Source organism: Mustela putorius, unplaced genomic scaffold (genome assembly GCF_011764305.1).
Source record: "Mustela putorius furo isolate JIRA1106 unplaced genomic scaffold, ASM1176430v1.1 tig00001012_pilon_pilon_pilon, whole genome shotgun sequence".
In the NCBI taxonomy this organism is placed as follows: domain Eukaryota; kingdom Metazoa; phylum Chordata; class Mammalia; order Carnivora; family Mustelidae; genus Mustela; species Mustela putorius.
In genome coordinates this window covers 6126824-6140775 of record NW_025421531.1, presented here as the reverse complement: position 1 = coordinate 6140775, position 13952 = coordinate 6126824, and the positions used below count along the sequence as shown (strand labels likewise).

At 39.5% G+C, this 13952-nt stretch overlaps 1 protein-coding gene across 1 annotated transcript; it reads left to right on the top strand.

Annotated features, from left to right (window-relative positions):
- The first annotated feature begins 225 nt into the window (after positions 1-225).
- LOC101673665 (protein N-lysine methyltransferase METTL21A-like) lies at positions 226-1182 on the top strand. The gene is given in 2 exon segments (XM_045087072.1): positions 226-505; positions 507-1182. Coding segments are annotated over 2 exon segments (645 nt in total). The 5' UTR covers positions 226-319; the 3' UTR covers positions 966-1182.
- Positions 1183-13952: the final 12770 nt, after the last annotated feature.

Below are 13952 nucleotides of genomic sequence, written 5' to 3'. Positions count from 1 at the left end.
AGATACTCACTGGACTTGAGGAAAGAGTGGTGGACATCAGCAAGAACTTTAACAAAGTTAAGAAAGAATCAACCAGAGATGAAGAACACAATAAATGAAATTTTTTAAAAAAGATTTTATTTATTTGGCCGCCCACCCCCGCCGCCTGCCCGCGCAGCCCGCGCCCCGCGGGCTCCCGGGTCGGCTCCCGGCCCTTTAAGGCGGGCGGCGGCGGCGGCGGCGGCGGCGGCGGCCGCGCTCGGGGCGGGGAAAGCGAGGCGCGCCAGGCGGGGCCGGCTCCCCGGCACTTTGAGGGAGCAGAGAGCAGAGTGCAGGCGAAATGGCCCTGGTGCCCTATGAGGAGACAGCGGGAGTGGGCTTGCAGAAATTCCACAAGCCTCTCGCCACCTTCTCCTTTGCCAACCACACCATCCAGATCCGGCGGGACTGGAGCCAGCTGGGAGTCGCAGCCGTGGTGTGGGACGCGGCTGGCCTTCTTTGCACGTATCTGGAGATGGGAGCTGGGGAGGGAGCTGCGAGGCTGCTCTGCTGTGGAGCTGGGCGCCGGCACCGGGCTGGTGGGCATCGTGGCGGCCCTGCTGGGTGCTCCTGTGACTATCACGGACCGAAAAGTAGCATTAGAATTTTTTAAGTCAAATGTTCAAGCCAACTTACCCCCCCATATCCAACCCAATGCTGTTGTTAAGGAGCTGACCTGGGGACAAAATTTGGGGAGTTATTCACCTGGAGAATTTGACCTGATACTTGGAGCTGATATCATATATTTAGAAGAAACATTCGCAGATCTTCTTCAGACTTTAGAACATCTCTGTAGCAAGCGCTCCGTGATTCTTTTAGCTTGCCGAATTCGCTATGAATGGGACAACAACTTCTTAGCGATGCTGGAGAGGCAATTTACTGTGAGTAAGGTTCACTATGATTCTGAAAAAGATGTACATATATACAAAGTTGGCTTTAATTTATAAGAATGTTGTTATTGAGTGCCAGTGAAGGTCTTTGACTGGGAATTGAACCGTATTTAATGGAATGGATTACTGAACGAAAAGTCCAACCAAAGGTTCTCAAGGGCCAAAAAGCACATGGTTAAAACAAAGCAGCATTTTGTCCCATTGCTGTGACATTTCAGTCCTATTTGACTCTGAAAAATTCAACTACCATTAAAGGAATATATGAGAAAAAAAAGATTTTATTTATTTATTTGACAGAGATCACAAGTAGGCAGAAAGGCAGGCAGAGAGAGGTGGAAGCAGGCTCCCCACTGAGCAGAGAGCCTGATGCCGGGCTCGATTCCAGGATCCTGAGATCATGACCTGAGCTGAAGACAGGGGCTTTAACCCACTGAGCCACCCAGGTGCCCCACAATAAATGAAATTTTAAAATAACACTAGGTGGAAGAAATAATAGACTAGAGGAAACAGAAGAACAAATCAGAGGCCTAAAGGGCAGAATAATGGAAAGTAATCAAGATAAGCAGGTGACATAAAAATTATACAGAATAAGAATAAGCTTAGGGAATTCAACAAAACCATCAAGTGTAATAATATTCACATTACAGGGATCCCAGAAGGAGAAGAGAGAGAAAAAGGGGCACAAAATTTCCTTGAAGAAATAATAGCTAAAAACTTTCTGAATTGGGGGGAGGAAACAAACCCAGACCCAGGACACAGAGATTCCCCAATAAAACCAACTGAGCTACCCAGGTGCCCCTCTACAAAACATTTTAAAAAGAGTTAATACATATTCTTTTTTTTTTTTTTCCAGATTTTATTTTTTTGACAGAGAGCACAAGCAGGCAGAGTGAGAGGGAGGAGCAGACTCCCCACTGAGCAGGGGGTCTTGATGTGGGTCTTGATGCCAGGACCTGTGATCATGACCCAAGCCGAAGGCAGATGCTTAATGAGTGAGCCACCGAGGCATCCCAAGTTAATATATATTCTTCTCAAACTATTCCAAAAAATTGAAGAGGATGGAAAATTCCCAAATTCATTCCATGAGATCAGCATTACCCTGATATCAAAACCAGGTAAAGACATTATAAAAGGAGAGAAAGAGAGAGAGAATTACAGGTCAATAATTCTGATGAACATAGATGTAAAAATCCTCAACAAAATATTAGCAAACCAAATCCAACAATACATTTAAAAAATGTTCCACCAAGAGGCGCCTGGGTGGCTCAGTGGGTTAAAGCCTCTGCCTTCCGCTCAGGTCATGATCTCAGGGTCCTGGGATCGAGTCCCGCATCGGGCACTCTGCTCCTCAGGGAGCCTGTTTCCACCTCTCTCTCTGCCTGCCTTTCTGCCTACTTGCAATCTCTAGCTGTCAAATAAATAAATAAAATCTTAAAAAAAAAAAAATATTCCACCAAGATCAAGTGGGATTTATCTCTGGAATGTAAGTGTGGTTCAATAGTTGAAAACAATCAACATGATACATCAATAAGAGAAGGATAAAAACAATATAATTTCAATAGATGTAGTAAAAGCATTTAACAAAGTACATCATTCATTTATGATAAAACTTTCAACAATGTAGGTTTAGAGGAAACATACCTCAACAGAATAAAGGCCATATATGAAAACATCATCATACCCAATGGTTACCACAGCTAACATCATACCCAATGGTGAAAAACTGAGAGCTTTTCACCTAAAGTCAGGAACAAGATAAGAATGTCCACTCTCACCAATTTTATTCAACAAGTAATAGAGTCCTAGGCACAGCAATCAGACAAGAGAAAAAGAAAGCCCAGAAACAAACCCACGATCATATGGCCAACTAATCTCTGACAAAGGAGGCAAGGATATACAGTGGAAAAATGCAACAAATGGTGTTGAAAAACTGGGCAGCTACATGCAAAAGAATGAAACTGGACCACCTTTTTTTTTTTTTTAACATCTACAGACAAAAACAAACAAATCTCAAAATGGATTCAAGACCTAAATGTAAGAGTTAAAACTATAAAAATCCTAGACAATAGCATAGGCAATAATTTCTCTGGCATCAGCATAGCAACATTTTTCTAGATATGTCTCTTGAAGCAGGGGAAACAAAAACAAAAATCAACTATTGGGACTACATAAAAATAGAAACCTCTACACAGCAAGGGAAATAATCAACAACACTAAAAGACAACCTACTAAATAGGAAAAGGTATTTCCAAATGACATACCCAATAAAGGGTTAGAATTCAAAATATGTTAAGAACTTACAAAATTCAACATCCAAAATCAAATAATCCAATTAAAAAATGGACAGAAAACATGAACAGACCTTTATCCAAAGAAGACATACAGATGGCCAACAGACACATAAAAAGATGCTCGGTGTCACTCATCTTCAAGGAAATGCAAATCAAAACTACAGTGAGATGCTGAGGGAAGTAAGAGAAAGACAATTATCATATGATCTCTCTGATATGTGGAATTTAAGAAACAAGGCAGAGGATCATAGGGGAAGAGAGGAAAAATGAAACAAGATGAAACCAGAGAGGGAGATAAACGGTAAGACTTTTAATCTAAGGAAACAAACTGAGGGTTGCTGGTGGGGAGCGGGGTTGGGGGATGGGATAACTGGGTGATGGACATTGGGGAGGGTATGTGTTGTAATGAGCTCTAGGTATTATATAAGACTGATGAATCCCAAACCTGTACCCCTGAAACAAATAATACATTATATGTTAATTGAATTTAAATTTTTAAAAAGGGAATATACTCTGATGTATGTGGAAATTAGGGGGGTATAACTATGAGATATTACCTCACACCTATCAAAATGGCTAAAATCGAAAACACAAGAAATAACAAGTGTTTGTGAGGATGTATTGAAAAAGGAAACCTTGTACACTGTTGGTGGGAATGCAAACTGGTGCAGCCACTGTAGAAAATTGTATTTGAGGTTCCTCAAAAAATGAAAAGTAGAACTACCCTATGAGCCAGTAATCACACTACTGGGTATTTGCTCAAAGAATACAAAAACACTATTTCGAATGCCTATGTTTATTGCAGCATCATTTACAAATTATAGAAGCAGCTCAAGTATCCATAGATAGATGAATAGATAAAGAAAATGTGAGACATATATACAATGGAACATCCATAAAAAAAAGAATGAAATCTTGCCATTTGCAACAACACGGGAGCTAGAGAGTAAAATGCTTAGGAAGCTAAGTCAGTCAGAGAAAGACAAATACTATATGATATCACCCATGTGGAATTTAAGAAACAAAACAAACAAATAGAAAAAAAGAAGAGAGAGAGACAGGCAAATCAAGAAATAGGCTCTTAACTATAGAGAACAAACTGATGGTTACCAGAGGGGAGAGGAACGAGGGGTTGGGGGAAATAGTGATGGGGATTAAGCGGTGCACTTGCTGTGATGAGCACTGGGTGATGAATTAAAATGTTGAATCGCTATATTGTACACTGGAAACTAATATAACATCTCATGTTAACTAAATGGAATTGAAATTAAAACTTTAAAAAATGGAAAAACTTATTTTTATTATGTTCTTCTTATCTAACCTGTTTGGTGAATAGCTTAATCATGATAAAATTAGATAATGCATATGGAAGCAACATGGAAGCTGTCAAATGCTACACAGAAGAATATAAGAGCTATAGTTAAAGACATGAAATTGCTGGGCGCCTGGGTGGCTCAGTGGGTTATCAAGTCCCACATCAGGCTCTCTGCTCAGCAGGGAGCCTGTTTCCCTCTCTCTCTCTCTCTGCCTGCCTCTTCATCTACTTGTGATTTCTCTCTGTCAAAATAAGTACATAAAATCTTAAAAAAAAAAAAAAAAGACATGAAATTGCTTATTCTCTTCCCCAAAGAGAATAATCCTAAATCCTTAATAGGATTGCATTTCCAACTGCACAAATCCTTGAGAATTTTTTTTGGAAAATCTACTAAAGTACAGTCAGAAATAGAGCCTCACACATCCTTTTCATCTAATGTGTCCTTATACCAAGCCAGAGTTCCCAGACCTGTGTCATGTTGCCCTAGGTCTGATTTAGATATCTAGTTTTCAGAGAAGTGGAGTATTCTTTGCTGATTTGCGTCTTCCTCATTATAGCATTAAGCTCAATCATGCAAACTTCATGTAGCTTTTCTTTGAAAGCACCCAAAAAATAGCTTCAAAATTATTTTAAAAAATAGAGAATATTTAGCCCTTCCCTCTCACCACCAAGAAAAATATGGCAAGTTTTAAGTTTAGGAAAAACTACATTTTCTTGTTATGTCCAAATGTGAATGATTGCATTACTACTCACTAGCAAAAATTGTTTCAAGTTTTCAAAAACGCACTATCTACAGACTTCTAAGAGCTTATTTATAGTTGGAACTTAAAAAGATTATGTTATACTTACTTAGTTACTTCAATATTCCTTTTCTATACTATATAAGATGCTACTAAACTTTTAACAACAATAAATTTTATTTTTTCTTATAGGAAGCTAGTCAAAACTACCAAGGAATTATTAAAACACACAAAATTATTATTATTGAGAATAATTTCTTGATATTATGTGGCAACAAAGACATTAAGCCATATTCCACATTTTACAAAGTCCCCCAAAGTAAGGCAAGTCCTATGATCAATGTTAAATGAGTAAATTTATCTTAAAATCTTGGTGGATTTGAAGCATATAAGATAATAATATATTTTAAATGAGGTAAGAAGAAGATATTCTGCAATTTTCCCCAAAATTTTTTTGAGGATAACTTTCTTGGCAAATATCAGAATTTATGAGACCCTGATAACTTGTCTTAAAATAATATTTTATAAAAAAAAATTTAGGATCTTTAGAAAGAGAAGTTACTTTGAAATGCTAATTACCCCATCCTTCCTTGGTGTCTATTGCATTTGTCATCTTATTATCTTAAGACATGTTGGTAAGAGGCTGATATGGAAGGGCTTTGAAACAAGAAGAAAGTCTTTCCAGCCTTGAATTAAGGTAATTTTAAGTATCAAATCTGCAGACATCCAGGGGGCTGTTCAAGAACAAAGCTTCATCTGTTGCCGGTTCTTATGCATTTTAATGTACTCAACACTAAGACTCAAGCTTCTGACTTTTGACTGAAACTCTTTTGCATGGACTTTCCCAAAAACGATTTATAACACTGAGAGTTAACTAAGGATTTTTAAATTTTATTTATTTATTTATTTGTTAGAAAAAAAAGAACCAGGCTTTGAAAAGCATTCTTCTAGAAACCTAAAGCTTTGCTGATTGCTTCCATGTTTTGATATATTATTGTGGTTAATAGGATAGCACAGTAGGGGCATCACAGAGATGGTAAATTTACACCTAGAAAATAATTCTATTTTTGTATTGAAATTGAATTTGCCTTTATAAATAGAATAAATATATGTTTCAAATAGCAAAGGAAATTCTGCAAAGGAGTCCTACAACATCCAGACCCAAGTTATCTATAGTCTACCACCTTCAATGACTTCTTTGCCAATTATCCTGGATCTGCAGAGAAATTCCTATAAGGCCATTTTAAGCACCATGAGGAATGTGTGATTAACTTTTATAGAAAAGCAATCTAGAATATAAGAACTATAGATTATATGTCCAAAATGCCTTTCTTTCTGAAGAGCACAGACTGTGGGGTCATCAAGATGAATACAAATCTAATAAACAGAAATAAGAGATACTGGGAAAGACAGGAATTCAAGCTGAGTTGTGCCCAAAGCTCAGGGTGCTACTTGGTGGCTTGGATGGGGCTGGGGAGATGCCCTTTCACCCCACCCAGGTCAGCCAGGTACCTGTCATCCTCAAAGAGCCTCTCAGGATTAAATTCACCTTTGTCACTCATCCCTGTTTTCATTAGCCAACATTTAAGTTTCTTGTCCTTGACCCAGTCTTAAACTTTATTTCCTACCTCTTTCTAAATCATTTCACTGCATTTCCAGGAACTTTTAGTTCACAGATTAAACAAACCCTCCAATTATCTCAAGCTATGACTGAGAACTCACCTCCAAATCTTGCTTTAACTGAAACCTGACTCTGCTGGAGATACCCTCCTCTGTGGGCATTTCCAATAGAAGACATTTTATCAATGGGACCACCTCCTTCTGGTAAATATTTAAAGGTTGTATCTTCCCTTTCTGATTCTGCTCAGCACTATCCTTGAGGTTCAGCTAGCCTACCAGAAGGATGTGTTCCCTCCTTCCCTCTTCTTCCCCCTTCCCCTCCGCCCCCTACACTTTCTCTCCCACCCTTCCTCCCCCTTTCTCTTCTTTCTTGTCTTGTCCTTATCCTTGTCCTTGGTCTTGTTCTTTTTTTTTTTTTTTTTTAAGATTTCATTTATTTATTTGACAGAGAAATCACAAGCAGGCAGAGAGACAGTCAGAGAGAAAGGGGGAAGCAGACTCCCCGCCAAGTAGAGAGCCTGATACGGGGCTCAATCCCAGGACCCGGAGACACTACCGAAGGCAGAGGCCTAACCCACTGAGCCACCCAGGTGCCCCTTTGGTTTTGATCTTGTTCTTGTTCTTCTGCTGCTGCTTCTGGTTCTGCTTTTTCTGTTTCTTCTTTTGGCTGCCAAGAAGCATGTAGTTATTGGTGAGTACATTTAACTGGTAAAGTTTTAGTAAGTTTCAATGATGTTTAGTAGGAAAAGATCATATTTTGATCTTCACATCACCTTTCATTTTTGACAATATGGAAAAGCATTTTATATTAAACTCTGAATATGTAGGAGAAAGGAACAAGTATTTTTGTTTTGTTTTTTGTTTTTGTGTTTGTTTTTTATAAGCATATAATGTATTATTAGCCCCAGGGGTACAGGTCTGTGAATCACCAGGTTTACACACTTCACAGCACTCACCATAGCACATCTCCTCCGCAATGTCCATAACCCCACCACCCTCTCCCCACCTGCCTCCCTCCTCACCGCCCCCACCCCACCACCAGGAACCAGTTTTTTAAATGTTTCTTTTTGTATGCCTTATTGATTTTTCTTTCTTTCTTTCTTTTTTTTTTTTTTGGTTTATGTATTATTTTCCTGGGGTTACTTAATTATTTTCTTAAGTACTATTCAGTGAAGCCATGTATAATTATTGGTGGATTTAGACTATCTTTTCCAAGTTTTGTTCCCTAATGCTGATGTGACAATTACTTAAAAAAGCATTCTCAGGTCTTTGGAGGGATTCTGATCAATGCGTTCTCTGAAATCTGGTAAAAGTATTTTACTTTCTTTTGCAACAAAGACATTTAATGTTTATAATAAATTTGGAAAGATTACTTTAATGGAGGCTGCCTATTCTCACATTTCCATAGAGAAAGGTCCTGGAGCAATCAACATTCTCTTAGTGCCTGGACTTTTCCCATTTTTTTTTTTAAGATTTTCTTTCTTACTTATTTAACAGAGAGAGAGAAAGAAATAGCAAGAGAGAACACAAGCAGGGGTAGCAGCAGGCAGAGGGAAAGGAAGAGGCAGGATCTCTGCTGAGCATGGAACCCGACTTGGCACTTGGTCCCAAGACCCTGGGATCATGACCTGAGCTGAAGGCAGAAGCTTAACCGACTGAGCCACCCACTGCCCCTCTAGACCTCTTCTTTTTCATCCTTATGTAACAATCCTACTGTCTTGGGATTGATACTATTTGACTATCCTCATTGCTGATATCTTCACATCTTGAGGTTACTTCCCTCATTCTTGAAGATTTTGACTCCTGTCTTCTCTTCTTAAAACCTGCTCTCATCCTAGATGCTCTCTCCAACACCAAAGCCTCAAAGTTCTTTGATCTCTTTGACCCCATTAACCCATCCCTCCAATTTATTTTAGCAAATTACTTCCCACTTGGAATGACTTTACATTTATCACAGTTGTAGGAAGGAAGGAAAGTGCCGTTGACTGAAATTTTGGTGGACTCTAATGAACCATGCTAGTATTTATGACCTATATACCTTCTTGCCTTGACTCTGAGCTGGCTATGTGACCTGCATGAACAGTTACATCAGTTCCAGTTCTAAAGCTTAAGTCTTGAGAGCTCTCACTTTGCAGTCTTGAAGAAGCCAGCTGCCATGCTGTAAGTAGCTCAAACTAACCTTTTGGAGAGGCCATATAGAGGATAATTAAGGCCCTGGGAAACAGCCCCAGCTCAGCTAATGCCCAGGACCACGTGAACCATGCTATTTTGGACCTTTTGGCACCCCAGCACTTGAGGAGATACCTGTGAATAAAGTAACCACCTAGTCAACCCATACCTTGTGAGAAATAATAATTTGTTAAGATTTTAAGAACTCTAAGTTTTGTGGGTAGTTTATTATGAAGCAGTAGATAATGGAAACACAAAGTGTTTTCTCTCCCCACATTCCCATCCTGGACCATAGAGGAGGAACATATATGACCTCTCTTCTCCCTTAGGTGTAATTCCCAAGAATAGCTAATATAATTCTGAAGAATTTGCCCATAGTCAGTTGAATAGTGTCCCTCCCCAAAATTTATGTCCATCTAAAAACCTCAGAATTTAGACATAAGGTAATTAGTTAAGGATCTTGAGAGGAAATCATTTTAGATTTAGGGTAGGCTCTAAATCTAATGACTGATATTTTTATATGAGAAAGGAGAGGGAGATTTGGACACACAGACACAAAGGAGACAAAGTGCAGATGGAGACAGAGATCAGAATAAAGGGTCCACAAGCCAAGGACTGCTAGGAGCCACCAGAAGCTGGAGGGAGTATCCTCCTAGAAACACTGGCATCTTGATTTTGGATTTCTATCTTTCAGTACTGTGAGAGAAGAGACTTCTGTTGTTTTAAGCTGCCCAGTTGGTGGAAATTTGTTAAAGTAGCCCTACAAAATGAATATGTTGACATTCACTGTTGGATGAAATCATTGAAAGGAAATGGATGACCATAATTCCTGAATCTCTCTGTACCTGGTTGGGTGTACCAGGCCTGAGTCCTTAATCTATGCATATGATTAGAAAAGTGGACTTCTGAAAACCCTGTCATATCTCTGACTCTAGGGAAATTTTTCCTTCCCAATGCTACTTCATATGATTAAGTGTATCTACCTGTTCTCTCCCAATCTAGGATTCTCCTGTCTCTTTTGATAAAGGTAGTTCAGTTCAACTGTAGTGTTTCCAATTAGCACCAAAGACAGTGTCTAACTTACTTTTTAAAAATGTTAGTGCAAGAGGCACCTGGGTGGCTCAGTGGGTTAAGCCTCTGCCTTCGGTTCAGGTCATGATATTGGGGTCCTGGGATCAAGCCCCATATCGGGCTCTCTGCTCGGAGGGGAGCCCGCTTCCCCTCTCTCTTTGCCTGCTGGTCTGCCTGCTTGTGATCTCTCTCTCTGTCAAATAAATAAATAAAATCTTTTTTAAAAATGTGAGTGCTGGGGCGCCTGGGTGGCTCAGTGGGTTAAGCCGCTGCCTTCGGCTCGGGTCATGATCTCAGGGTCCTGGGATCGAGCCCCGCATCGGGCTCTCTGCTCAGCAGGGAGCCTGCTTCCTCCTCTCTCTCTGCCTGCCTCTACCTGCCTGTAATCTCTGTCTGTCAAATAAATAAATAAAATCTTAAAAAAAAAAAAATGTGAGTGCTGCCAAGGGACATAATTATAGATAAGGAACATATGCTAAGGGACATAGTTTAAGAGTTTGGATAGCAGTTTGCCCAGGTAAATCCAACATAATATTTGCATTCACCCCACACTATGCAACTTGGTTTGAAATGAACTATGAGCTGAAGTAACATGTATCCCTTCAATAGTAGAAGCTTTCAGAACTACATGTGAATCGTCATATCTTTTAACTGCTTTTGTAGTCATAGAATCATATGGCAAGATGACCTCCATCAGTACTGGTTTTTGAATGTCTGTAATGAGTAAATTTCGCTTAGTGCTCTATATTAAATATGTAGTGAGAAGTAATGTTGGTTTTTTTTTTAAGGTTGTTTGTTGTTGTTGTTGTTTTCAGGTTGTTTATTGCCTTGGCATAACCTGGCCTATCCTATCTATTTCAATACCAATATCAGTAAATTCATTGAGCATCTAAAATCATACTCTTCCTTTCTTGTTCTAACACCTTCAGAATTCATTTTCACACTTACTGTCCAGATTTCTGCATAGCATAAATAGCAAAATCTTATAATTATTAGGAACTGTAATCCTTTTCTTCTCGTTTTAAATTTGCAACTACCTTTTAGGGGTTTCTGGGGGTGCCAGATACTGTCTGTTGCAAACTCAGCATCATCCCTGCCCTTCTAAGGAATCTCCTGTATTATAGTGGCCAGAAATCTGGAAACTACATTTCCCAGATTCCCCGGTCATCAGAGTTTTGGTTTTGATTCCTCCAATAAGAGTTATTTCTACTAGATTTTGGAAGGTGGAAGACAGAAGAAATCATTATTGTTCAATCTTAGCAGGCAGGCATGTAGTCTTCAGTGACATCAGGTGTGAGATTTTCCAGTGGTTTCTAGGCTTTCTATTGAGCACCATCTGTTTTTGTGCAACATGCTATTGAGAACATTGGTGCTAGTCTCCTGTGATTCCTGAAATTTTCTGATTTCCATATATAACTGATGACTTTCCTTGTCCATCGCCTTCTTCAGCACTTCCAAAAGTTTTATTAACATCTAATCTCTTTTATTAAATATTTTCCTGCCTGAAAAGTAGTGATTTCTGTTTTCCTGACCGTAGACTCGCAGACTGTGGTCTAACTCTAGTTAGTATTTAGGCATAGACACCAATCAATCAGAGCAGATCCTAAACTAACCAAAATAGATTCCAGTTACAAACAACCAGTCCAGCTTCACTGGCGGTACCAGCTGAATATCACCTCTGGTTTAGGAATTGGAGAAATGTGTTTATGAGATAGGCCTGAAGTACATTGCTCTCCCTTCAGACAAGTATTCACAGTTTAAAGTAACAGCTTCATCTGATAGGTAAGAGGTAGCCGCATTGCTAGTGTGGTGTAATAAATATATATGATCTTTGTCCTGCACAGAGTTCCAAAGACCCTTGGAATTTCCTGAGTGATAGGACTGTCTGTTATCGTGCATTAGAAGTCCTTCTGAGCACACTTGACATTATGCTAATGAGACAACTTAAGGTAGCTGCCCCCCACCCCATAACCTTGGGATGGACCTCGGCACCAGAAAGATGAAGTGTCTAGGATATAGGAACTTTCAGATGCACCCAATGACCTCCAGGGAGGGAAAGGCAAGGGCAGCTACAAATAAAACACTACAAAAACTCTGGAACAATAAGAGTTGATGAACTTCTGGGTTGACAAACACATGGAAATGGGGAAAAGTGGAGAACTCAAACACCCTTCCCACAAACCTTGCTCTATGCATCTCTTCCATCTGACCATTTCTGAGTTCTATCCTTTTATAATAACTGGCAATTTAGTAAGTACAATGTTTCTCTGAATTCTTTGAGCCACTGTAGTAAATTAACCAAACCTAAAGTGAGGGTTGTGAGAACTTCCAATCTACCATGGTTGGTCAGAAACACAGGAAACAACCTGGACTTCCAATTGGCATCTGAAATTGGGGTCATTCTTGTGGGAATGACCCTTAATTTGATGGTTTCTCCAGGTAGACAGTGTCAGAATTGAGTTAAATTTATGGAACACCAATTCATTAAGAATTGAAGATTGCTTACTGTTGGAAAAAAACAAACCACATTTCAGCTAGTAAGAGAGATTGATGGAACTGGGAATTGAAGGTGTTCCAAATCATTTTATTTTATTTGCTTATTTCAAAGATTTTATTTATTTGACAGAGAGAGACACAGTGAGAGAAGGAACACAAGCTGGGGGAGTGAGAGAGGGAGAAACAGGCTTCCAGCCCAGCAGGGAGCCCGATGTGGGGAATCAATTCCAAGACCCTGGGATCATGACCTGAGCTGAAGGCAAATGCTTAATGATTGAGGCACCCAGGCGCCCCTCCAAATCATTTTATATACTCCAGGTCTAATTACTGAATCCCAGTCTTTCTTGATCAGTGTCCTTTCTTGCACACCTGACAGATAACAGCAAGACTATAGGTTTAATGGCCCTGTAATTCAGTAAGTTTGAGGTCAGTCTTTGAATTTATTTTCCAGCTATCTCAACACTGTGGTATTAGATATTTAGCAAAATCTAGAAAGTCCACAGGTTTCAGAATGTGACATAAGTAAAAAATTTAGGAATCTGAACATTCTTTCATTTTAAACTTTCTGGGGCCATTAGAAAAGTTATCCCATGTCATAGTCCTTGAATTCCTTATAATTTCCATGTATTCTATGTCAATAGCCCTTTAGTTGCCAATACTTCAAAAATCACTTTATTCCAGATAGTAACCACTGGTGGTAATTTAGTTAGTTCTTTGGAAACTATGTTCTATGGACTATCAGATCACATCACTTAATACTAACTGAGTTTTTTATACCTTCAGCTAACCTCCTCTTCTGCTCATATCACCTCCTCTTTTCCCTGAAGTTCTGTTGCCTACAACCATGTCTTTTCAATATCTCTGTCATATCCTCAGTTGAAACTTTGAGAAACTGGAAGTCATAAGAAAATTAATCTATTGAAACTAGGTCAGGTGATTCCTGACATCTCTAGGTATGCTAAAACACCAAGCTAAAGAGTTTGGTACAAGGCGTCCCAGAGAGCTACATCCAGGACCATACCTGCCATCACTGGCCACTGGGCACTTCAACTTGTGCTACTGCCAAACTCACATCTTGTGGTCCAAGATGATCCACCCAGCTCATTTCATCACATACCCATTTAGAATGGCATGAAGGAATATGAGAAGTAGAGGAATACCCCTTTCCTTTAAGGCAAAGGTCTGGAAATGGAACACACTACTTCTGTTCATATCCCATTCATCAGAATGTCACATGACCATACCCAGCTATAAAAAATAAAAATCCCCCCAAACCTGGAAAAGTGATTTCCTCTGGGAAACCATATGTCCAGCTAAAATTTTGAGGTCTTGGGGCGCCTGG